At 43.9% G+C, this 23,377-nt stretch overlaps 1 protein-coding gene across 1 annotated transcript in view; it reads left to right on the top strand.

Annotated features, from left to right (window-relative positions):
• The window catches only part of ELK3 (ETS transcription factor ELK3), a 61,878-nt gene extending 42,329 nt beyond the window's left edge, over positions 1-19,549 (top strand). Inside the window, exons 3-5 of the mRNA XM_084616861.1 lie at positions 4,846-5,643; positions 12,976-13,098; positions 17,752-19,549. Coding sequence (XP_084472987.1) covers positions 4,846-5,643; positions 12,976-13,098; positions 17,752-17,850 — 1,020 coding nt within the window. The 3' untranslated portion in view covers positions 17,851-19,549. The remainder of the gene's footprint in view (positions 1-4,845; positions 5,644-12,975; positions 13,099-17,751) is intronic.
• The last annotated feature ends 3,828 nt before the right edge of the window (positions 19,550-23,377 follow it).

Here is a 23,377-nt window from a genome sequence, read left to right as displayed (position 1 = left end):
TAGGAATAGTCTTGAGTTTTATATTTTTTTAAGTAATTCAAAAATTTAGTATGAGGTGTAAAACTGAGTCAGGGTAAAGTAAAACAGAGAACAATGTTTCAACTACACCAGAGCAGACAAAACCATAAACCAAGTCCTAAAATGAAGCCAGGAGAATCAACACACACATGCATTTAGATTCTAAATATCTTCTGAACTATAAAAATAGTCGTTGTGTAATCATTTTCCATCTATGTAGACAAATACACATACAACTCAGATGGGAGGAAGCATGGGCTTGCAGTTAAAGGAGTACACTAGGAGATTTGGATTTAATTTCCAGCTCTGGAGATTCCTTCTGTGAACTTGGCCAAGTCACTTTTGCTCTGTGTGTTTCTCCCCATTTGTAAAGCAGGGATAACGACAGTTCCCTACTTCACAGGGATTTGGTGAGGATAAATCCACTAACGTATGTGTGGCTGTCAGAGCAGACAGTGATAGAAGCCATGTAAGAATCTAGATACATACATAGGAATTAAGGCTGAATTTCTTTTTTAAACCAATAAAACAAATAGTTAATGAAAGAGAACAGTGATCTTAGACTTTGTTTGCCAAGTCTTCGAATAGCTATTTATGGTTGACTGAAAAAGAAATTAAGTTTACAGGAATAATGTAAGTTCATATTCAACCTTACTTACCACAGAGCAGAGTTTTACCTTATAAGAAACAGCTGTGCACCAGAGAGAGGGGTATTCCTCAGAAAGGGTTTTTAAAGGGGAGAATCCTTCGTCACAGACCCATGGACCTCAAGAAAAGAAAAACTCACTTCTGAAATGTCTGAAAAACTGCCTCAGCCCCCTCTTCTTCCTTGATATGGAGGTCTCATAGACTCATCAACTTTAAGGCTAGAAGGAACCATCATGATCATCTAGTCTAACTACCTGCACATTGCAGGCCACAGAACCTCATCCACCCAGGGTTGTCCCTAGCCATTTGGGTGCCTTATGCAGGCCCCCCTTGGGGGGTTGGGGGCCTGTGTGGGGCTCCAGGCCTCCCCCCGCAGGGTCTGGGAGGCAGGAGCTGTGGGGGGGCACTTTTTTGGGCCCCACAGGCCCAGAGTGGCCCAGGGGATTAGCAGGGGGCCAGGAGCAGCCCACTCCACTTCCCCAGCCCCAGCCGTGTTTCTTGGGGGAAGGGATTCCCCCCTACACTCACCGGCAGTGGCGGGAAGCGGAGCAGCCTGGCCCCAGCCAGCTCTACTCCGCCAGCTCCTAGCCGCGGTGCTCCACTTCCCACCACTGGTGAGAGCAGGGGGCGTCCTTTCCCCAATCCAAGCAACATGGCTCAGGCTGGGGCAACGGAAGTGGAGCGGGCTGGGGCCGTATCACTCTGTTTCCCACTGCCGGTGAGTGCAGGGGGGCGATCATTTCCCCAACCTCCCCGCACTCAACTGCGGCGGGAAGCGGAGCGACGCAGCTGGGAGCTGGTGGAGTGGAGCGGGCTGGGGCCAGGTTGTTCCGCTTCCCACTGCTGCCAGTGAGTGCGGGTCACTGGGGGAAGAGGTGGAATGGGGCGGGCCAGGGGCAGAACAGGGGGGGAAGGGTAAGAGGTGGGACAGAAGGAGTTGTCTGGGGCCCCACACCCCCCTAGGGACAGCCCTGCCCCTTGCAGTGGGCGCAACCCACAGCAGGGCTGGCCAAGGGATAGAGCTGGTCGCTGGGGCTGGTGCTGCCCTGTATGCAGCACGCAGCTGCCTAAGGCACCATGAAACTTGGGGCAATTTGGTGCCCCAAATTTCACGGTGCCCTACGCAGCTGTGTATGCCTAAGGATGCCCCTGCACCCACCCACTCCTGTGTTAGAAAAAGGTGAAAAACCCCCAGTGTCTGTGCCAAGCTAACCTGGGGGAAAATGCCATCCTGATCCCCAAATATAGTGATCAGTTAGACCCTGAGCATGTGGGCAAGGCCCACCAGCCAGACACCTGGGAAAAAATTCTCTGTAGTAACTTAGAGTCCTTCCCATCTAGTGTCCCATCACCAGCCGCTGGAGATATTTGCTACTAGCAGTCGCAGCTTGGCTACATGCCATTGTAGGCAGTCTCCTCATCCCCTCCAGAAATGTACCACACTTAGTTTTGAAGCTGGTTAGGTTTATTTGCCTCCCCCCCACACTGCTCTCTTCGTTTTCATGGGCTCAAGTTATCTGGTACCATAATGTAATTGCATATGAGCTCATACAAGGACCCGGTAGGTCTAAAATGTTGTATAAGAGGGGCAAAAGCACATCAAAACCAACAAGGAGTTTGGTGGCACCTTAAAGACTAACCGATTTATTTAGGCATAAGCTTTCATGGGTAAAAAACCCACTTCTTCAGATGCACAGACTAATACGGCTACCCCTCTGATATAAAGCACATCAGTGCTCTGGGATCTAGGGCTCGATCCAAATCCCATTAAAGTCAACCCCCCAGAGACATTAAAGTGATTGGGCCAGTAAATTCTTTCATTAGGGCAAATATGAAGAAAAGCAAACAGTTGTACTAACAACAATTTACATAGCTGGGATTTTTTTCTGTTTCTTTTATTTTTTGTGTCTGAGTAAAAGATTTCCCTGTACTCACCCCTGAGCTGAGGTGGTAATTCCTTATTTGTGACATCAAAGACTGTGCAAACATTTGCATTTGTCACAGATTTAGCTCATGACTGCTGAAGGGCATGTGATCATTGTCAAGTGGTAGCACAAGACTGTAGAGGCTAAGCCTGCGTACTAGCACCTGTATGCAGGCATAGAGGTTTAGTGAGCTACCTCTAATTTGAACATGGATTTTTGTGTAACCCTTCTGCCAGGTGGAGCTAGCAGCAACAAGGGCTGGGTTCAGTATCTAGGGGTTCCTTTTCAACAATACAACACAAAACCGGCTGGAGCCCCCGACCTGTTGACCCGGGATAATTACACACCACCCCCGGGCACCTCTAAGAGGCAATACTTCCCCTGTCGCAAGCACAGAATCTGAGTGTAGCAAAAACTTTTAATAAAAGGAGGGAAGTAATTTAGCATTAATTTGGGAAAACACCGCAATTAAGGTTCATAAACACAAACCATGAGTAATAGACCCACCACCAAGTAAGTTGGGCAGTGTCCTTTTCTCCTCAGGGTCTTAAGTCCAGCAACCCAAAAGCTCCTTTAATGTGCCCATCCCTTCTCTGTACCCCACTCACAGTTGCTGTCCTTGGCCAGTGCAACCCCAGAGTTTAGAGGTTCATCTGCAGAGTTCACCTCCCACTCTGTGTGAAGGGGGGAGGGTACGGAGGCACCTTACACGCTCCACTGCTTGGGCACCTGCTCGTCACCCCAATGGCCGATAGCCATGCCTCTGCAGGACTCTGCTCTGGCCCTCTCCACCAGCCTCTCTGCTGGCTATGCCTGTCCGTCAGCTGCCCGGCTGGCCATCACCAAGATATCTTCAGGGCCCCCTTGACTTAACACAGCTCTCAGTGATTTCAGCTGTTAGCGGGGGAACCTCACTGCTGGTACACATTGGGCAGTCTCTGGTAATAGAGACACTGTCCCAAAGTAGGTCTAATACTTAAACCTAGTTATCAGCAATCAGCTCTGTAGCGTATAACAAGACTCCCAGTTGAGTCTAAAAGGCAAGGGGAAGGATCAAATGGTATCAAAGACCCTTAAACAGAACTCACACCCCTCTCAACTCATTGGGCTTTGGAACCCATGTTCCCTGCCTAGCGAGTGATATTTAGTTGAGGGTGAGTCCCTCCATTGGCGTATGCCAGGTACAGTTCTGCTGCCCTTGGTTCACACAACAAGGATAACAATGCTTTATTATTCCTGCCCCAATAACAAGGAGACAGGAGATCCAACACCAGCCACAAGTGATCATTTGGGCAAGCAATCCCATCATGCTGAGCACCTAGGCAGGGTGGGTGTGTCCATGCAAATGAGATCAGCTTCTGAAGTCTTTTTCCACAGCTCACCACTAGATGTCAGGGGAGAGCTCATTCAGACTCTGCTTACATTTGTTTTATAATTTGCAAACATTGGAAAGGAAAGCTTAACCCTTAAGGATAATGGATCTAGGGTTTGCAAGAGCTATAGCTGAGTTTCCTGCAGTGTGATAGCCCATCTAAAGGCGAAGGAGTTCAGACCTCCAAGGTGCTAAGAATGCTCTTTTTCCATTGGAAAGAAAATATTCCTGAGCTGCTTCAGGGGAAGAGAGAGGTGATTAATTCATGTTGCGGCCTGTATATTGTAGAGATGGCAATTTGGTTAGATGTGATGAGGAGGCATGTAACATAAATGTTTAGGTAGGTGGATGGAGTCAGGCCCAAGGAGAGGAAGAGTTTGAAAACTCACTGAAATGCCTGTCTGACTACGAGCAAAGAGCAATGTCAGCCTATATATATGAAACCATGTAAGCGACCACTGCCTGCCATGCTGACCAATATTGTTTCATTATTTATTTGTACTCCATATGTCTAGATCTATCTGTTGTCTCGTCTTATACTGAGACAGTAAGCAATGTTGGGAGGGACTGTGTTTTGTTCTGTGCTTGTACAGCGCCTAGTGTAACCCACACACCTCCTGGGTGTGGTGTTCTGTCCCATCTAGTGGCACCGAGACCACTTAGAGAGAGATTATGAGTCTGCTCTACAGTCTCAGCTAACAGCAAGTTGTTGGTTCAATCTCGCCCGCCCACAACATGGGTCTGTTGGCGTTACACTAGCACAGTGGGATCCTGGTTCATAACTACAGCCCATAGGCATTATAATACAAATAGAAAACAATAATAATACACTCAGTGTGTCCGGATCACTAACCTTGTTAGCATGTGGTTTTGTATTCACAGAACATCATCAAGAAAGTGATTGGACAGAAGTTTGTGTATAAGTTTGTCTCCTTTCCTGAGATTTTGAAAATGGATCCTCATGCCGTGGAAATCAGCAGAGAGAGCCTCTTGCTGCAGGACAGTGAGTGTAAGATGCTTTCCGAAGGCAGAGACCAGCACAAGCACAATGTGTCAGCTCTGAAAAGCACAAGCCGTAATGAATATATCCATTCTGGTCTGTACTCTTCTTTCACCATCAACTCCCTGCAGAACCAGCCAGACACTCACAAGCCAATTAAAACAGAAAAACTGGAGGAGAAGTTGGAGGGAAACATACCAGTGGAAGAAGTCAGGACTGTTATAAGATTTGTGACAAACAAAACAGACAAGCAAGCAATGAGGCCCATTGTGTCATTGCCATCGACGTCCGAAGCAGCAGCTGGCTCTGCTTTTCTCGCCTCTTCAGTGTCAGCTAAAATATCTTCTTTAATGTTGCCTACCACAGCCAGCATTTCATCTACTACTTCTCCGTCTTCATCACGGTCCCCATCTCTGTCTCCTCACTCACCGCTCCCTTCAGATCACAGGAACCTCTTTCTTGAGTCCAGTTGCCATGACTCAGATTCTCTTGAGCCTCTGAACCTCTCTTCAGGTTCCAAGACAAAATTTCCATCTCTTCCCCCAAAGGCTAAAAAACCCAAAGGCTTGGAAATCTCAGCACCGCCCATGGTTCTTTCCAGCACTGATATTGGTTCCATCGCCCTCAACAGCCCAGCACTTCCTTCGGGATCCCTGACTCCAGCTTTCTTTACTGCACAGGTAAGAAATGTCTATCTAATATACTCTTGTTTAGGACAAATAGGTTCTAATTTGGTCAAGACTAAATGAAGGGTCAGTTTTATGTGCGTATGTCTTTCACACTGAAAAGAGTCCATGTGGAAAAAGGGTGTCGGAGATGCCTATATAAAATGTGGAAAGTACAGTCCTTTCTTGCACACACTCCCAGCGCTCTCTTAGTAATGTGGAGAAAAGTAATTACAGTTCACAGAGTGGGTGGAAGGATAATGAGACATTCACTTGGGGCAGCTGTTAACATCGATCAGCTATCGTTTAAAACCAGTTTCCAGGTATGCAGAACAAGGAGGAAAAGGCCAAGAAACAAATACATGTAGCTACTCGGTCAAAATGTGGATGTGGATGTCATGGGATGCTTGGCTGATTTTTTAGTACCACTTGCTGCACCCATTCATAAAGTGTGACATTTTCATTAGCTTTCAAAGCAGATCAAATTACTTGGTTTCTAAGAAAGGGCTCTTAAGCCAATTTCAATTTCAAAAGGCCTTACAGGTTCATAAAGCATTTGCTGCAGTCTCCTTTCTGCATGAGCCTAAGAAATACCCATTTGTTTTTGTTCACTGTAAAGTGGATGTTAACTAATTACATAATTGTAGGAGTCTCAGTGTTGAACAATAGTTGTCCTGAAGGTGGAGTTCACTAAAAATAATGTCATTGGACAAACCTAGTAATTCAAAGGACAAGAGGAAAGTCAGCAAGAAGCAGATGATTTAGTGCTTGCATCATGCTAAGTAATTTGTGTCTGACTGCACCACAGTAAAATTAGAGAGGAAATTGATTTGTAAAAATATGCACAAAGGGAGACTATAGGAATAAAAGTTCATGCAATCAATATTAAGTGAAATTTATTGAATATATAACAAAAAATAAAACAACAAATGGCAGGGTGGCTAACTCACTCACAAAAGCAAGGAAATCTAGGGTTATGATTTAAGCCTTATCCTGAATTCACCAGATATTATGCCTTCCTTTTATTAGAGCCCCGCAGTACCTGGGCACAAGGGAATGATTTAAGGTTGGGTCTCAAATGAATATTAGCTTGTTTGTCTCTACCTGTCATTTGTGCACATCATAAAAACTCCAAGTGTAAAGTACAGTTAGCAGGAAGAACTGGAGTGTGGCAAGCCCGAACTGAGATGCAATGACTAGCATGCAGAGTATCTAGCTGTGATGATAACCATGGTAAGTGTTTTACTTTCAGGGCACAAAAAGGGACAAATAATACCAGGTCCAGAATGGGACAGACTGAAAGCAAGGTCTGTTGCAAGTCTACTTTAATCTAATACCACACCCAGAATCAGTGCAGCCATTTTGATTTGTTTCCTTGTTGGTCCATTCATTCACCATTTCTTTGGATACTTCACTTCCCTGTTATCTATAAAATAGTGTATAACGCCCAAGATTTTCAAAAAGGAAAAATTAGAAAGAGCCTGGTTTGTTTTGTAGTTGACTGTGGGCCTCTTCTTGACTGATACTAACTGTAGTCCATTACCAAACATATCAGTGATTCAGTCTCCATCTGTTTATTCCACCGTTCAGCAAATCTTCCTTAACAGCATGTCCTATCATGTAAGAGACTGAATGCATCTGTGAGAGACATGGTGTGCTCTTTGGGGCCATTTGCTCTCCAGATATTTGGCAGCATCACTGGAGCACAGTAGCTGTTTCCTGTGAATTAACAATTGGTTTTAGGCTTGTTTAAAAAGCATCCTACATCTTTAAGAAGTCTGACATAATTGAGCACATAATAAAATACAAAATACATCAACCATATTTAGGTAACAGTAAAGTTATAACAGAAAGTAATGAGATCTAGAGTTTAGGTTGGCACACTGCAGTTCATCTCATTTTACTTGGGAACGGCAAGTGCTATACATCCGACTACATTTTATATACCAGATTCTGATCTCAGAGACACCTAGGGACCAGACGCAGTCAAGGATATATGCCCTCTGTTCCCAACTTTAGAAGTCAGGCAGGGCATTTGAATGGTTCAGCAAGAGCTCACAAAATGCAGCCACGTCTTCTGAGAAAATGATTCAAAATGGCTTCCAACAACTATTCTTGAGCACATAAATAAAATGCTCAGCCAATCAGAGAATCATAACGAAGACCTTACAACTTTTGTAACCAAACAGGACCAACTCAACTTTGAAAAGAAAAAAAAGCGACGTGGAGATATTAGGAAATTTTGCTCTTAAGGGCAAAAAGGAATTGGTACAATTTTTTGGTAGAGTTTTTTTTGGATTTTCATTTAATGAATTTGAAAACAGGAATGCTTAAATAATAACAAAATTTGAGTATTTTGTCCAGTTCCATCGCTTGTTCTGCAGATTATTTATCTTTTTGTTTTTGCTAGCACCGTTGCCTTTCTCTGGAAAATGGGGAAAGCTGATTTATGTCTGTTTTCTTGAGGCATCCGCTTCAGAGTTTGTAACTTCTACAATATACTGATTCTTAACGTATTAAATGAGTGTGTACACAACAGCCCCTCCCTTCGCATACGTCATCTGCAGGGCTGGAACCTTTAGCAACATGGTTACAAACCTTACAGCACGTGAGCTAAAGGGGTAATTTCTGTAGGGGTCAGCTGTCGTGATGCGACATGCACTGTGCAAGTAACGGTTACACTAACTTTGCTTCTTTTTGGGGCGAAGGTGGGAGCTCTGCTCTTCCTCACTGTAGTGCTGTTTGTGCAATAAATAACGTTTTTATGAAATATTTTTTTAAAGCAGTGCTCCTGCGACTGAGAGAAATCTAATCCATCTGGGCTAGTGTGGTTATTGCTGGCTTTGGGATAATAGCATCCCAGCAGGATTAAAATACAATACTGATTATATTGTCAGTGGGGGCATAACATGAGATGAGATATCAGTTTCCACATGTAATTTAAGGACAGGTGACTCTGTTCTGTTGTTTACACCCTAAATTCCTCCTGTGGTTTCACTGCTGTCTGATGGCCTCCGTGATATGAAGACTGGAATGCAGCCTGCACCTCTTGTGTTAAATATTAACCAAATTCGAGCCTTACTGTGGCTAGCTACTGGCTCCAGCTGAAAGTGACAACTCTAGTGCGCTGTTCGGAGGGTGTGGGCTTTACCTTAGTACTATTGTCAGGCACCTTAAGGTATTGATTGACCTGACTGGTTTACAACTCAGTTTCAAATCTCTCTTTAAGTACTAGCTCTTCTTTAGGGGTACTTCAGAGAAATAGGTTTCTCTGCATCCATTATTAGGGATCAGACCTCGGGACACAATTCTGAATAAGCCCCTCCTCCTGCCTTTTGCTCTTTATTTCTTCCCAAAGAACCTTCTTAAAAAGCTGTTGGGTCATTGGGTATTCATAGTCATCTGGATCATAAGAGCTGCTAATATACTTTAAGACGGTTCTCTGGGAAGAAGTAAAAGCAGATGTGGGGTTTATTCAGAACAGTGTCCCAAGACCTCACAGCTAGCTCAGCCTGCGTAATACTGTGTGCTTCGCTGAACTGTGTTGGTTCTGGCTGCAGAGATGGTTGGTTTCAAGACAATGGCCTTTAACTTACATAGATCTCCAACCGTTTATCCTGATCTAGTTCAATTACATCGTTTGCCATATCTCCTGAATTCCCATGGATACACTCCAGGAGGGTGGCTATCAGATAGTAACACAGCCTGGGAACAGCACCACTCACGCTGGCATCTGAAACAACCCAACATGTACATGATTATTAGCTGTTCTTAAAAAGATAGAAATGTTTAGTTTGAGAGTGGACAGAGTTACTTTTAAGGGGCAAACCCTTCTGCCCCCTTCCCCATAGACATAAGGGCCGCGGGCACAGTGAGGCTGGCGTGGTGTTGCATGGGGAGATGGGAGTGCAGGATTTGGGGGGCATGCTTGGTGAGCCCGGACCTCTTACATTCTGCACAGCCTACTCCACAAGGGCTTTCCGCATGCTACTTGGGATGAGGGGAGGAAATCAGCATGGGGGAGGGGAGGGAGTTGGCAAATATGTGGCTGTGAGGGAGAGCATAGTGGCTTTGGAGGCTACTGCATCCTTGAGAGAGGGCGCGTCCATATACATTTTGGCCTTGTCAACACTGTTGGATCCATGCTAGTAGCAACAGCACCTAGCAACCTGCTGTTAGTAAGATCCGGTGTGGCTTACTCCATTTCTTTAACCTGCTCTCCTGTTACCAACCTTGGGGTTTCTTGCCTGCTCTTTTCCTCTAGCACCTTTCCATCCAATCACTCCATCCTTTTTCTCTTCCTCTTCTTCACTGTTCTCAATATTTCACTCTCACCTGCTTTCCTTCCTCACAGGACTCGATTGCTCTGGTATCCCGGTCTTCAAAAAAAACCATTGTACCCACTTGTCTATCCAGTGGCAACCCTCAACTCCCTTCTTACCTTCACCCCTAAATGTATTCGCAAAAAGAAAAGGAGTACTTGTGGCATCTTAGAGACTAACCAATTTATTTGAGCATAAGCTTTCGTGAGCTACAGCTCACTTCATCGGATGCATGTCACCTGCAATCCTGTCCTCCAAATTCCTCTGCTTTGCTCTGCTGAAACTACTCTTCCCAGGGCCAGATCTCCCTCTCTCCACTGTGTATTCCTGCTCCTTGACTTCCCTGCTGCGTTGGAAGCCATCGATCAGACTCTCCTCTAAATCTTGCCCACCCTTGTTTTCATCATGAAGCTCTCGCATGGTTCTCCGCCTGCATTTCTGGCCATTCCTTTATCATCTCTTTTAGTGGGTCATTGTCCTCCCTACACCCACTGTTTATGGGTTCTGCAGGGTTCCATCCTTTGCCCCATCTCGTCTTGATTTACAGCCTTTCCCTTGGGTGGTCTCATCTGCTCGCACAGCATAAGCTACCATTTTTACATCTACAATGACTGGTAACTCTACCTTCCAACTCCTTACCGACCTGTCTGCCTCCCTCCCACCAATCCTGCACATGAGCCTCTCTCTCCGACATCTCATCCTAGATGTCTTGACATAAGCTTAAACTTGACATGGCCAAAACTGAACTTCTGTCTCCACCCCTCATCGCCTTCCCACTCCCTCATCTGCTTTGTCCTTCTTGACATCACTACTGAGATTCTCACTGGCGTGCAGGCATCATAATTGGGGGTCATCTTTGACTCTTTCCATTTCCTGGCCTGACCCGTCCAAGCTGTGTCCAAATCCTGCTGCTGCTTCTTCCATAACATTTCCAAAACCTGACCTCTCCTTTGTTCACACTGTTACAGTTCTTACCCCTGCCCCTCCCTTTACTTCACAACACAAGCACTATACTCTCCTCCCACTTTGGCCCTCCCAACACCCCTCTCCAATTCGGACACACACAGCTGCTAAGATCACCTCGGTTTTGATTCCCAGTTTTACATTGCATCCAAAGTCAGGCGTCTTGCCATCCATCTCCTTTCAAGCCCCTTCACAAGTTCGCCACTCCCATCTCATCCGCTTTTCTCTCTTATGTAGCCCTCTTGCTCTGCCAATGAGGCTGGCCTTCAACTTCCATTTGTCCGTTTCTCCCACAAACATCTCTGTGCTTTCCTCCATGCTAACCCTTATGCATGGAGCACCTGCTCTGTGTGAGCTGTAAGGCCACTACCTGCTCCTTCAAAGTCTTTCCACAAGCTCCACTTCACGTGAGAAATCAGCCACTGAATAGAAATTAGACTTTTTCGTTTTTTAAAGACCCACCTTTGCAATAGGTTGCGGCTCTCAGGTTGTGTGCATTGCTAGCCTAGGTCACGGTGTGATCTCCTGCCCCACTCTACCCTTCCCAGCTTCTGTTTGCTAAACGAACCTCTTGTTTCGAATTCGATTGCAGGTATGTCAGGGCAGGTGTGAGTCTTCCTGTGGATTTGTACAGCACCTGGCTCAATGGAGCTCTAATCCTCACAGGCCCCTTAGGTATCTTCACAATACGAATAGATCATCATTTGGATTTTAGAATTCCTTAACTTCTGGTCTCTCTCTGTCTAGTCTTTACTGTGCCATTTGCTGTGGTGTCTGAGCAACATAATGTGTGCTCGTGCACATGCAAAGACAGATGTGACAGTAAACAGTTTGAACAAACTCAAATGAGACCCTTTATGGGGGCAAAGTGTATACCCTTGGCCACAGGGGAGGTGAATAGAGAGCAGGAGCTCAGCCACAACAGTATGAGACACGTAGGATTATGTGAGTTGACTGACTGGGGGGACATTAATTCCCCCCAAGGAGTCATGAGATTCTTCTCCTTCCCCCAAAGGTTTTAAATACAGCCAGCCCCCCATTCAGCAAAACATTTTCCTGTTCAGCAAAGTGCAGGCTCAATTTTAAGCATGTGCTCATGTTCCATTAAAGTCAATGAGATTAAGCACGTGCTTAAATCTGTTCCTGAAAAGGGGTGATTTGCTAATATGGGCCCTGGGGTTTGAGAAAGATTAGCTCAGGTATTTCAAACCCTTGTGTTCAAAGCTTATCACAGCACTTGTGTCACTTTCTTATTCGGAATTCTAGAAGTTATTTTGGATACAGAATGGCGCGTGTGATTTTAGACTCTTTTTCTTTAAACACAGAAATTTGCTTGCCAGATGCTTTTTTATTGTGTCCAGCCTGCAATTCCACTTTGAAAACACTATGAGAAAACTCACAGCTCTGTACCCGAGTCATGACCCTGCAAATAGCAATCTGTGAGCACAGAAAATCCACAGATTCTTAGTTCTATGGATTTAGATTCTTAGCATAGAATTAGTTGCATTCTCTGGAGCCTTAGCTGTCACTCTGGTTGTAAACCCACCCTTCACTGCAGAAACCAATACAATGCCACTTTGTTAAGCCTTCTTTCAAACAGAGTGAAAGAGAAGCGCCAGTTAGGGGAGTGAGCTTCAAAGCCTAGCTGTGGATCATTTGACTCCAAACACTATTGGGTTAATAGTCCAAAAGATCTAGCCAGGGCGAGTAACTGTTAGTCTACAAAAAAACAAATATTATTCTGACAGAGCTTAGAGTTTTACATTTATAGGCAGTGTCTAAAATGAGGTATGCATGGTATTGTAACACTGTGATACTGATATGCATCAAATCATGTGGCTCTGATTTGAATCTTCTTAAACAAACCTGAATGGCAATAAAATCACTTTGAAAAGGAGATCATTTTATAGCATGGGATATTAAATTACTGTTCTGAAAGGGTCAGTAGATTGGCGGGGAGGAGGGGACCTCAGAACTGTTGCAAAATGTTGATGGAGCTGTAACAGTCCAGCCTATATTGTCTTCTGCCTCAAGGCACACATTTGGTATTTTTGTCTTCCAGACCCCAAATGGATTACTGTTGACCCCAAGTCCACTGCTGTCTAGCATTCACTTCTGGAGCAGCCTTAGTCCTGTAGCTCCTTTGAGTCCTGCCAGGCTGCAAGGACCAAACACCTTGTTCCAGGTAGGTTTTTCTTGTGGACACATTTCATTTCTAAAGGTGGCTTTCTTTGATGCACGTACTGATGTTACCCTGCTGTCTTTTCAGTACGTGCACCAAAAAAAGCCACCGAAGGAGACTGCAGAGTAAAGAGACTGCCTTGCAGCTGTTGAAGGTGGGAGGGAAAGCAATGGAAAAGGCTTTGGAAAAATCATGGAAACCAAGGCCTAGCTTTGTACAGAAGGTAGTAATTGATCCTTCTATTATGTGAAGGCGCCTGTCACTGAGGAGTTGTGGGTAATGCATGGGCCTTTTACTCAGGAGATCTGGGCTCAGTTCCCAGCTCTGCTACAGATTTCATGTGTGTCCTTGGACAAGTCACTTAATCCCTCTTTGCCAGAGTTTCTCATCTGTGAAATGGGGATAACAGCACTTCTCTGCAGCATAGGGTGTTGTGAGAATAAATTTTCGAGAGCAAATTGGATTGCATAGTGAAGAGCATCACACAAAACCCAGTAAAGACATGAATAAATCACTGTGGAATATAAGCCATCCAAAGCCCCAGTGTCCATCCAGAAACTGGAAAGAGGATGGGGCTATCAGCTCCTCCACACGCCGGCCAACTGGAGCTGTTGCCAATCAGCTGATTCAATAGGGCACAGGAAAAAAAATACGTATCAGCTAATTGGCAGGAAGAAAGCTGGTGAGTCATAGAGCAGCTAAAGAATGCAAGGAAAAGCCCTGGAATGAAATCCCACAAGTGCCGGGGCAGACCAGCACTGACACAGTGTGTGGAAGTTGGGGAACAAAGACACCCCAGCCCCTGAACTCAGATGCTGGCAGAAAGGCGGCCATATTATACAGCAGAGTCACAAGGGCTGGGAGTGATGTGATCACAAATACTCCAGCTCCACACTGGGGTTACAGGTTTCAGAGTAACAGCCGTGTTAGTCTGTATTCGCAAAAAGAAGAGGAGTACTTGTGGCACCTTAGAGACTAACCAATTTATTTGAGCATGAGCTTTCGTGAGCTACAGCTCACTTCATTGGATGCATATCATGGAAACTGCAGCAGACTTTATATACACACAGAGAATATGAAACAATACCTCCCCCCCCCACTGCACTCCTTTCAGTTATAATGTGACTTTACGTACAACAGTTCTAGGGCTCTTTGTTTCACCTCATATAAACTCATTTATTCATATTGTGCTATTATTTTGCACACGATTGGAAACATCCAGACATTTGAGATGGATGCCTCCAAGACTTGCCCTGTAATGAGACTGCACATGCATCGAACAACCTACAGTGACAACTGGAAGTGAAAGTGGATTTGGCTCTGTCACATCTGATGGACCCAAAAGGCCTTATCTGAATAATACATGGTTCAGAAAAAAGGCCAAGGTGACAAATCTGTAGTGCATAAAGTTTTATTTTACAAACCAAATAGGAAGTGGCAACAGCAGCTGAAATGGAACTAACCCACTGAGTTGGAGTTTTCTTCCCTACAAAAACAGACTTAGCCAAGACAGGGTCACTTGGGAATCTCCTGTCTCACGCACCTGCACATGTAAAACTCTCCCCGGACTAGGGATGCTACATGTGTCCCTGCAAGGGCAAACCCACCCTTCAGAATTCTAGCGAACAAATCTAGGTGTCAAGAAAAAAAGAGCTGGCTGCATGCCCTAAGGAAAAGGTGGTCTCATGCGGACACCTTTCTGTTCCCATTGAGGGTTAACTGAACATTCATTGCTTGCTGAAACACGAAGCGGAAACCCTGAAAGCAGTGGGGGCTGAGGGTAATACATCCTAAAGCTAATTGACTCTCTCTTTCCTTTTCTGGGCCCTTGACTTTAATAGAAGCAGGACTAGACCCCAATTTCTTTTTTCCAGGTGCGTAGCATCTTCCATAGTAGAGAACAGGCAGGACTTGGCTATAATTAATTAATATTAATATTGCCACAGCGCCCAGAGGCCTCAATCAGGATGGGTCCCAGTTGTACTGTGTGTTGTACAAACACACAAGAAAGAACAGTCTCTGCCCTAAAGAGCTAAGGGGATTTTTTGTTACTGAGGCTACTGTACACAGACAGATCTGGTAGTTCTCGCTGACTAACAGCCCATACTGGGTCACCTCACAGGCCCTCCTTAGGTATGTCTACCACGCCCGCAGCAGCTAGCCTCCCTGCCTGAGTTGACAAACTTGGGCTTGTGGGGCTTTCACTAGCATCCTAAAAACAGCTGTGTAGAGAGTGTTTTGAAAGTGTGGCTTGGGCTGGAGCTTGAGCTCTGAAGCTGAGGCGGGAGAGTGGACTTCAAAGGGGTTCTACAGACCCAGGTTGGGAGGCTTGCTGTCGTAGGCTGTGTAGACATACCCCTTAAGAGCTGGACTGGATTAGGTGGTAACAGGATGGAGTGCTGACTACACCGTGTTGGGTGAAAAGGGAGAAAAGAGGAGGATCTTAGCATTCTTGTTAGACCCCTGCTTCTTCCAGTGTTAACGTACCGTGGCTTTGGAACAGGACAGTCATCCTAGCAGAAGGCTGTTGGATAACGAGGCAGAGAGTGGCACTCCATGTTGAGCGAGAGCGATCAGCACACGCCTCTTCCTGGATGAAGTGCTCTTTATATTTTGTTCTGAAACTAAGCGGCCATTAAGTGCCTCACTAGAACAACACTGGAATACATACACAGCTAAAACAACTCCCACATCCCAGTGTGTGGGGAGAGAATTGTGCCCATTCAGCCTTGGAGAAAATGAAAAGAGCCACTGAAATCTGCCGTTAATTTTGCCTCATTCAGTTTACCTCCATAATTTGGCCTAATTGGAAGATCTTCCTGTGGAAATAATACTAGAATGTAATTAAACTCACTTTAGATTTTCATCATTAGTTTGAAAGTTACTGCATAACTGGGGCAACGAGAGACTTGTACATAACTGGGTTTTATCCTAAAATAAAGCCCCAAGGGAACGCAACCAAACTGCATTGAAATCTCAGCTGCTCAGTGATCCCAGTTAAACTATTTTATTCTCTTGGCTTTGATTATTTATTATCTGTCCTACAGTAGCACTGAGAACTCAATCAAGGATCAGGGCCCCATTGTGCGAGGCACTGTACAAACAAGTGAAAAAAGACAGTCTTTGCCCCAGAGAGCGCTCCATCTAAGTCTCCATCTCATCCATAAAACACAACAGGTGGAAGAATTGGACAAAAGAGTAGGGGGATGAGGTTACAGTAAAAACAGCACTTTTCCCATAATAATCAGTAGTCTCACCTGCCTAGTGAGTCTGCCAATTATGATACAAACCATCTCTCTTTTGTTAGTCTTAGAAACCACACGAAGGACATTTTAGGTTACATATCCCTCTTGAAGAGCATACAGTATAAAAACAAGAAACTGGAGGGTTCTTTCCTGTAATCAGTTGAAATCAAACAGGTAAAAGATTTTCCAGGGGCCTGATGGTGATTCTGGTGGCTGGCTGGCTGGCGGGCGGATATAAAAAGAAAGCCTGCAGGAAACAAATCAGTACTGACACTTGATACAGCCTTCAGCATGGTGCACTGAGCCTTACTGCCCGAGGCTGGCCACATGGAGTGGTGCTTTTCAAATTTCAAACTGAGTGATAAAAAGTAAAATCTTTAGCTAAAACCTGGAGTTAGCAGTAGAACACAGTGGCAATGAGGCTTGCGCTCGCTCTGTCCTGTAAGGATATTAGAGTATATATTACTTACACGCCCACCCCATTTTGGTGTAGCTGTTCAGTTTTAACAAAGTGGCAGTTCTGGACTGGGTCATTCAGTATTTTGGGCCCAGCAACCTCAACGCCTGTTGAAATCAATGCGTGTTGAGGGTGCTCAGCACTCCCATTTAAGTAACGCCTCATAGACTCAGGACTAAGTCTGGCGATAAAATAGTCTAATATAATCCTGAGCACATTTTAAAAAACTAATTCTGAGCTTATAATGTAACAGGCTTTTCTTACTTTCCTACCTAGCTCCCTCGCTAGTCTCAGATCTTAAATACCAGTCAATACACATTAAGTGCAAATAAGCTGCAATCAGGGTGCAAGGGTGTACAACCAGTATACTGGTGTATTAGCTTAGTTAATATTCTTTGCACAGCACTTTGAAAATGTGACGTGCTTAATACTTATATCCCTTAGCCACATGACAAAGGGTCCCTTGTAGAGAGCTGACAGATTCTACTGAATACACATACACTTTTTCAACATAATTTTGAAGGCTTATATATTCCCCCCCCAGACACACACACGAAACTGTATCCTGAGTTTAGTTTCATTTTTGCAAGAATCTTCATTCCGTATCTTTTTCAGACACCTTAAAAACACAGAGGTGTTAATTAATGTCTTGTAAGATTACAGAACATTCTTCCTTTATGCATAACAATCAACAAATCTTTCATCATACTGCTCAATTTTGTGAGCTGATGACAGTTGTCTTGTAGCATTAGCTAGCTATATTTTCTTGTACATTTAAGAAAAAGAATATCCTTTCATTAATACATTTTACTCATTATTATTTGAATCAAAGCTTGTCATTTAGGAACTACAGCCTTTGAAAGGAAAATCATCTGGGTTCAGTTGCTGGGGCTGAGTGCATATGCAGTAATCTTTTGAGATAATGAATGAATTTTACCTTTTGTCCTCTTGCAGTTTCCAACTCTGCTCAATGGTCACATACCAGTACCAATCCCCAGTTTGGATGGGGCCTCTTCTCCTGTACTGCTTTCTCCAAATGCTCAGAAATCCTGATGATGTCTTATCACGTTAAGGACTCATTAACTGATTTTAATACATTCATTCCCATGGGTTAGTTTTTCCTGTGTCATGAGAAGGACATTGTGAAACCCTCCATTTCTTTGGTTTGCACTTTTCATTACATGGATCTACTTTTATGTTAGCATTTTTAAACTGTGTTTTTATATATATAAAAATCTGTTTTGCATTAAGTGAATTATAATTTTGTTTATCATAGCTCTCAAGTGTTGAACACTGTTGTTGATGAAGTACTTTTCTTAATGGATTTCAACAATGTATCTAATAAGGATGTGAAGCTTTTTTTATCCCTTTTTTCTGCATATTATGCATTGTGCTTGTGTAAAGTATAACCGGCTGTGCCTTCTTTTGCATAATGTTATGCAAATGATTTATATATTTTCTAGTATTAAGATAAAGGTTGAAAGACATAACTAGTATTGAACAGCCCTATGGTAGTATTTCAGTATTTTTTCCACAGATAGGCCATAATGATGCAGTGTATTCATGTAACTTTGTATTAAGTGCTTCCAAATTGTATAAAAAATAGCTGTATGATTTTTCTTTGCTGAATTGAAAGAACATAATAAATGTTATGTCTAGGAAATGCATTTAAGAATAACTAAGCCATAGCTAGACAGATGCTGATGCCCACTTTCCTCTCTGGTGTAACTCCATTGACTTTAACAGTGTTACACCAGGGAGGGATTGGGTCCTAAACATTCATAAAATGTTTTAATGGCATTTTGTAAACATGTCTGCAGAGAAAGAGGACTCACTCAATACCTATTATTTTCATAAATTGCTAATGAATTGTTGGAATAACAGCTGAAAAGATCCATCATGTACTCTCCATCCTCCTGGCTGATGCAGCATTGTTCCCTCTATTGGTTTTCCAACTGCTTTGTCCAGTTGTTACAAATGCCTTTCACTGCTTCCCTTGGAAGAATATTTCAGCTACCTAGCTATCAGAATATGAGGCTTTCTCCAAAGCTGCAGAATTTGTAGAACTTTAAATTAACACCTTGTGCTTGTGAAGAGACCTACCGTATTCATGGGATTGTATACGTGGAAACATCAAGTATTTGAGAATTGTGGATTCAGAAGTAATGCTGCATCACTATCTGTATACAACCTAAAGATTCATGTATTAAGCACGCACTCTAGCTTGAGGTGGTGGCTTAGTCATCTCAAAGTGTCAGGTTAGAAATACCTAGACTGCGTGGCACCACAGATTCCAATCTTGGCAGGGTTGACACAAACCTTCTGTCTTTTAAGATAGATAAATTGCGTTGAGTGCGGTATCCTGTGTGGATCTTATTATACTTGTAAGAAGCACACAGGATCTTCATAAGGAAGAAGGCAGCAGGATACATTTATTGAGAATACAACAGTTAGAATATGCTTTTCAATCTCGCACACACACACACTCCTGCCAGTTGGTGTTTATAGTTACCAGTCCAGAGTCTGGATCAATCTAGTGGCCAGCCAGACTGTAGAGGGGAGTAGGGCTCTGTTGGTCACGATCCGATGCTCCTGGAGTGTGGCAAGACGAACCCAAAGTCCCATGGCCAAGCACCCTGTGCTTATAGTCTTTTTTCTCTATTGAAGTCTATGGATTTTGCTGTATCAGTTTGTGAACTTCTTAATTGGCGTATCTTTTGATGTAAACATTCCAATACACCTCCGAGAGCGTTATCCTGTCCTGGTTCCGATTTAATCAATTGTCCTGTCTTGAGAAGTGCCAGCCTTCACCTCAAGGTCGTCAATTTGCCCTTCCTTCATTATGGATGCGCGTTGATGATTTTCTGGTGTCATTAAGTCTCTTTACTCCTTTTTCCTTGACCATCTGGCTATAACAATGGCGTTCACACCTTATCTCTTCCTGATGCATACATTCCTCATTCACACAAACAGTCTTTTTACAGAGACCTTTGAGAATACAAACAGTGTCAGTTTACTTTGAATCTTCTTAACACAGACACAATACAAGATCCTGTCTTTTACTTACTAAACCTTAAAACAAAGAAATGTATATTTAACTAGAATGCCTAATTTGTAATACATATAGGAAACCATAGTAGACATGAAAACTTATCCTAAAACAAAAGGGTGGCTGGTAAAATGAAATCAAGACATACATTAGTACCTCTATTCTTAGAGTACAATTATAAAATCCTGCTCCTACATATCCCCCTTTTGACCCTTCAAGAACAATTCTTGAGTGGGTCATATCTTATATAATTGTTTCATAGCCACATATTGAGAGGCAATTTGAGCTTGTGGGTTCTAGCTTTGCATACATTTGTTTTATCCAACAGCAGATTCCAAACATCCCAATTAAACAAATCCAATTTAAAACAAAAACAATTAGGGGGTGTAACATTGCAGATAGTATGTCAGTAGTTGTGGGAGACCATCCAGAAAATATGTCATACCAATGGTAAGCTATTTGTCTTCTGCAGTGGCAACTGTTAACATGTCCCCATGTAGCGCCCCCTCTCCACCTGATTACCTCCTTTAATGCCAATCCACTTACAGGTCCGGGTTCTTTTGGATCCCGCCACCCACTCAGAGGGGTGTATCTTCTTTTTTTTCCCTATGAAATTATTGGGCAGTGCATCCACCTCCCCCCCCCCCCCTTGCTCCTTCCGGGCAGGGTCCCCTGGGCAGCTTGGGCGGAAAATTCTAACTACAGGGTAATCCCCACTTACTTGCCAGGTAGTTGGAAACTTCCAAGAAATAACACAAACACAATATATTCAACACAATAATTATATTAAACAGGAGACCAATATAACATAACAGGGTAAAACACTATTTTTAGGGTCACTGGTGCCCACACTGCAAATACCTGTGACTTGATGTAGCAAACGTAACATTAGTGTCCCGTTGGTACGTGTACTTTGCTGGGGCCCTTGATGACCTATAACCACAAAATTCTTCTTTGCAGTGATTTAGCAGCCTGGCTGACTGGGTTCACTACAGCCCAAAGGACTCACAAATGGGAGAAGGTGGTAAATCCCTCCACAGGTGTAATACACGGCAGGTTGTAAAATCCTCAAACCCTTCCTCCCTGGCTTGAGGACACAGTTCAGGGAGTAGGGGGTCCCCAAAACAAATTCCCTAACTAACTAAAAGATGGTGCACTCACAAACTCCATGAACGATCCTCAGGTTCAAAGATGACTCTGGACTCCTCAGTCACTGCAGAGGGGCTGCTCTCTGCTGGCAGGGATCAGGCTGCGTCGGTCCCAGGCTTTCCCCTCACCACAAAGGGGTGCAGGGCTCAAGGTGTAGGTTACACAACTACACTAACATCCAAACTGTAGCCTCCTAGCCCAGCCTCCAGACACACACTCACCAGGCAGCTTCCCTGGCCTAGCAGCCAGAGCAGAGCTGACCATGCGGTGACTGGTCTCACCCAAGGAGCTGGAGGGCGAACTCAGCCTGGCTGGGGAAGTTTCCCAGCAAACTCTACAAATTGGGAATCATCAGTGGGGAAGGAAAAACCCAGCGGAGGGATCTGCTGTCAGGTCCCTAGAGGCCTGTTCTCAGGGGGAACCCTGCATGCAGGCCCAGGACTCACCAGCTCCCAACACAGCCAGTCCTGCCCTTTTCCTAGCTGGCTCCAGACTGGCTCCAAAATGGCTTCTCCCCTTTTCTCAACTCCCTGGGAGGGCCTCTTACTCCTTATTGGTTGCTGGGCAGACTCTGAGTGTGCCTTGGCTTCCCCTCCCTCCCAGGGACAGTGGGCCTCTCCCTGAGCTACCAGCAGACAGGGTCCCAGGAATCTAGGTAATCTCCTTGGGGGTTACACCCGTTTGCATGTATAATATGAATGGTTCGAATTCCCACATTGCCTTTTGTTTGTTCTAGGAACAGTGTTACTTCTTTACCTTTTAACAGGTGATTGGTAACTTTCTGGTTTCAGAGTAACAGCCGTGTTAGTCTGTATTCGCAAAAAGAAAAGGAGGACTTGTGGCACCTTAGAGACTAACCAATTTATTTGAGCATGAGCTTTTGTGAGCTACAGCTCACTTCTGCCATTCAATGCCAAGATTCCTAGAATCATATCCATGTGAATCTTGGCACTGAATGGCTGAAAGCTACCAATCACCAAGATTGATAGAGAACTTAGCTAAATCAGTGCTCACAGTAAGCGGAGACTTCTTTGGTTGTGGCAAATAGTCAATGTGATTATTGGTAAACACAGTACTTACATTACATATACATTCGTTTACTGGTGGGTTGCTAACACTTGTATCCTCCCAAAACACCTCTTTCCAATAATTAACACGTACACATAGCCCATTATACAGTACTTTGGTCTTGTTATTTAATTTATTCCACATACACAATCCTAGTGAAATGTCTTTTACTATGGGGGAGCAACAGGCAAGGACAAGTACACCCACTTTTGAGGAGTTCACTTTGGTACAACCTCTGGTGTTTAATAGCTTCCCTCCCTCCCCAGCCCACTGGCTCAAGGTCCGGGGTAATCAGAAGGATCCCATGTGCAATATGGGGAGTGGGCTAACTTTCCATATCTTTGCTTCCAGAGCCAGTTGGTGTGTGATTTTAACAACAATTTCCCCAATTAAAAGGTCTGGCCTTACTATGCTAGAAACATACTGCATTCATTTGTACTGATAAGTATCAAACAGTGATTTTTTTCTTTGCTTTAGCAAGTGTATCCAAACCTTAGTGTTTCCTGATATTACCCAAAACATTTTTGTGTTCCAAGGTGGACAAAGCAAGTATCTGCATTTCAGTACATCCCATAGCTATAGCAGTATGGTTTTCACTTCCATTTGTTTCTGTATTAGGTTGTCCTGTAAGACAAAACATAGAACACAAACCACAATTTCTATTGTGACCGTAGATTCATGGTATTCTGGATTGCTCTTCAGGTGGTATCAGCTTTTTGTGATTTTCTGAAAGACAAAAAGAACATGTTTCTACCCCTTTTGGGGTGGCAGATTATTGCTTAAAATATCCCTTTCTTTTACAAATATTCTTGCTGATTGCAGGCAAAACAGAGGAATTACACCCATACTTTCCTGTGTTTTGTTCTATAGGCAGGCCAGGTTTCAATGGCTTCTACCTTTTAAGGGTTATGGGGAAATTATCCCACTGTTTAGTCATTAAATCCATGAGGTGGGGTACCTCAGTTTCCCTTCTTATACAGCAGACCAAGTGTATAATGTTTTTCCTGCTGTGTTAAGCTTTAAGTTTATTTACAGGTAATAGTTGAGAAGCATCATTACCATATGACCGTAAAGGATTTAAAGAAAATCATACACACTATACTTTGTTACAGGGGTACTTATTAACATTAAATCTATTAAAGGTATCTTGTTATACCATGCCTTTTATTTAGACAATTTGTTTGCTGACCAGGTATGTCCTTTATCTGCATCTCCTTTGTGCTGCTTTCTTTATCAGTTAGGTAATTTGCATTAACACAGACGCTTTCTGGCTTGCTTTTGGATCCAAAGCCATCAGCAGCTCAGAGAGACTGT

The sequence above is a fragment of the Lepidochelys olivacea genome (assembly GCF_965140295.1).
Source record: "Lepidochelys olivacea isolate rLepOli2 genome assembly, chromosome: 1".
Classification (NCBI taxonomy): Eukaryota; Metazoa; Chordata; order Testudines; family Cheloniidae; genus Lepidochelys; species Lepidochelys olivacea.
This window is presented reverse-complemented; position numbering and strand designations above follow the sequence as displayed.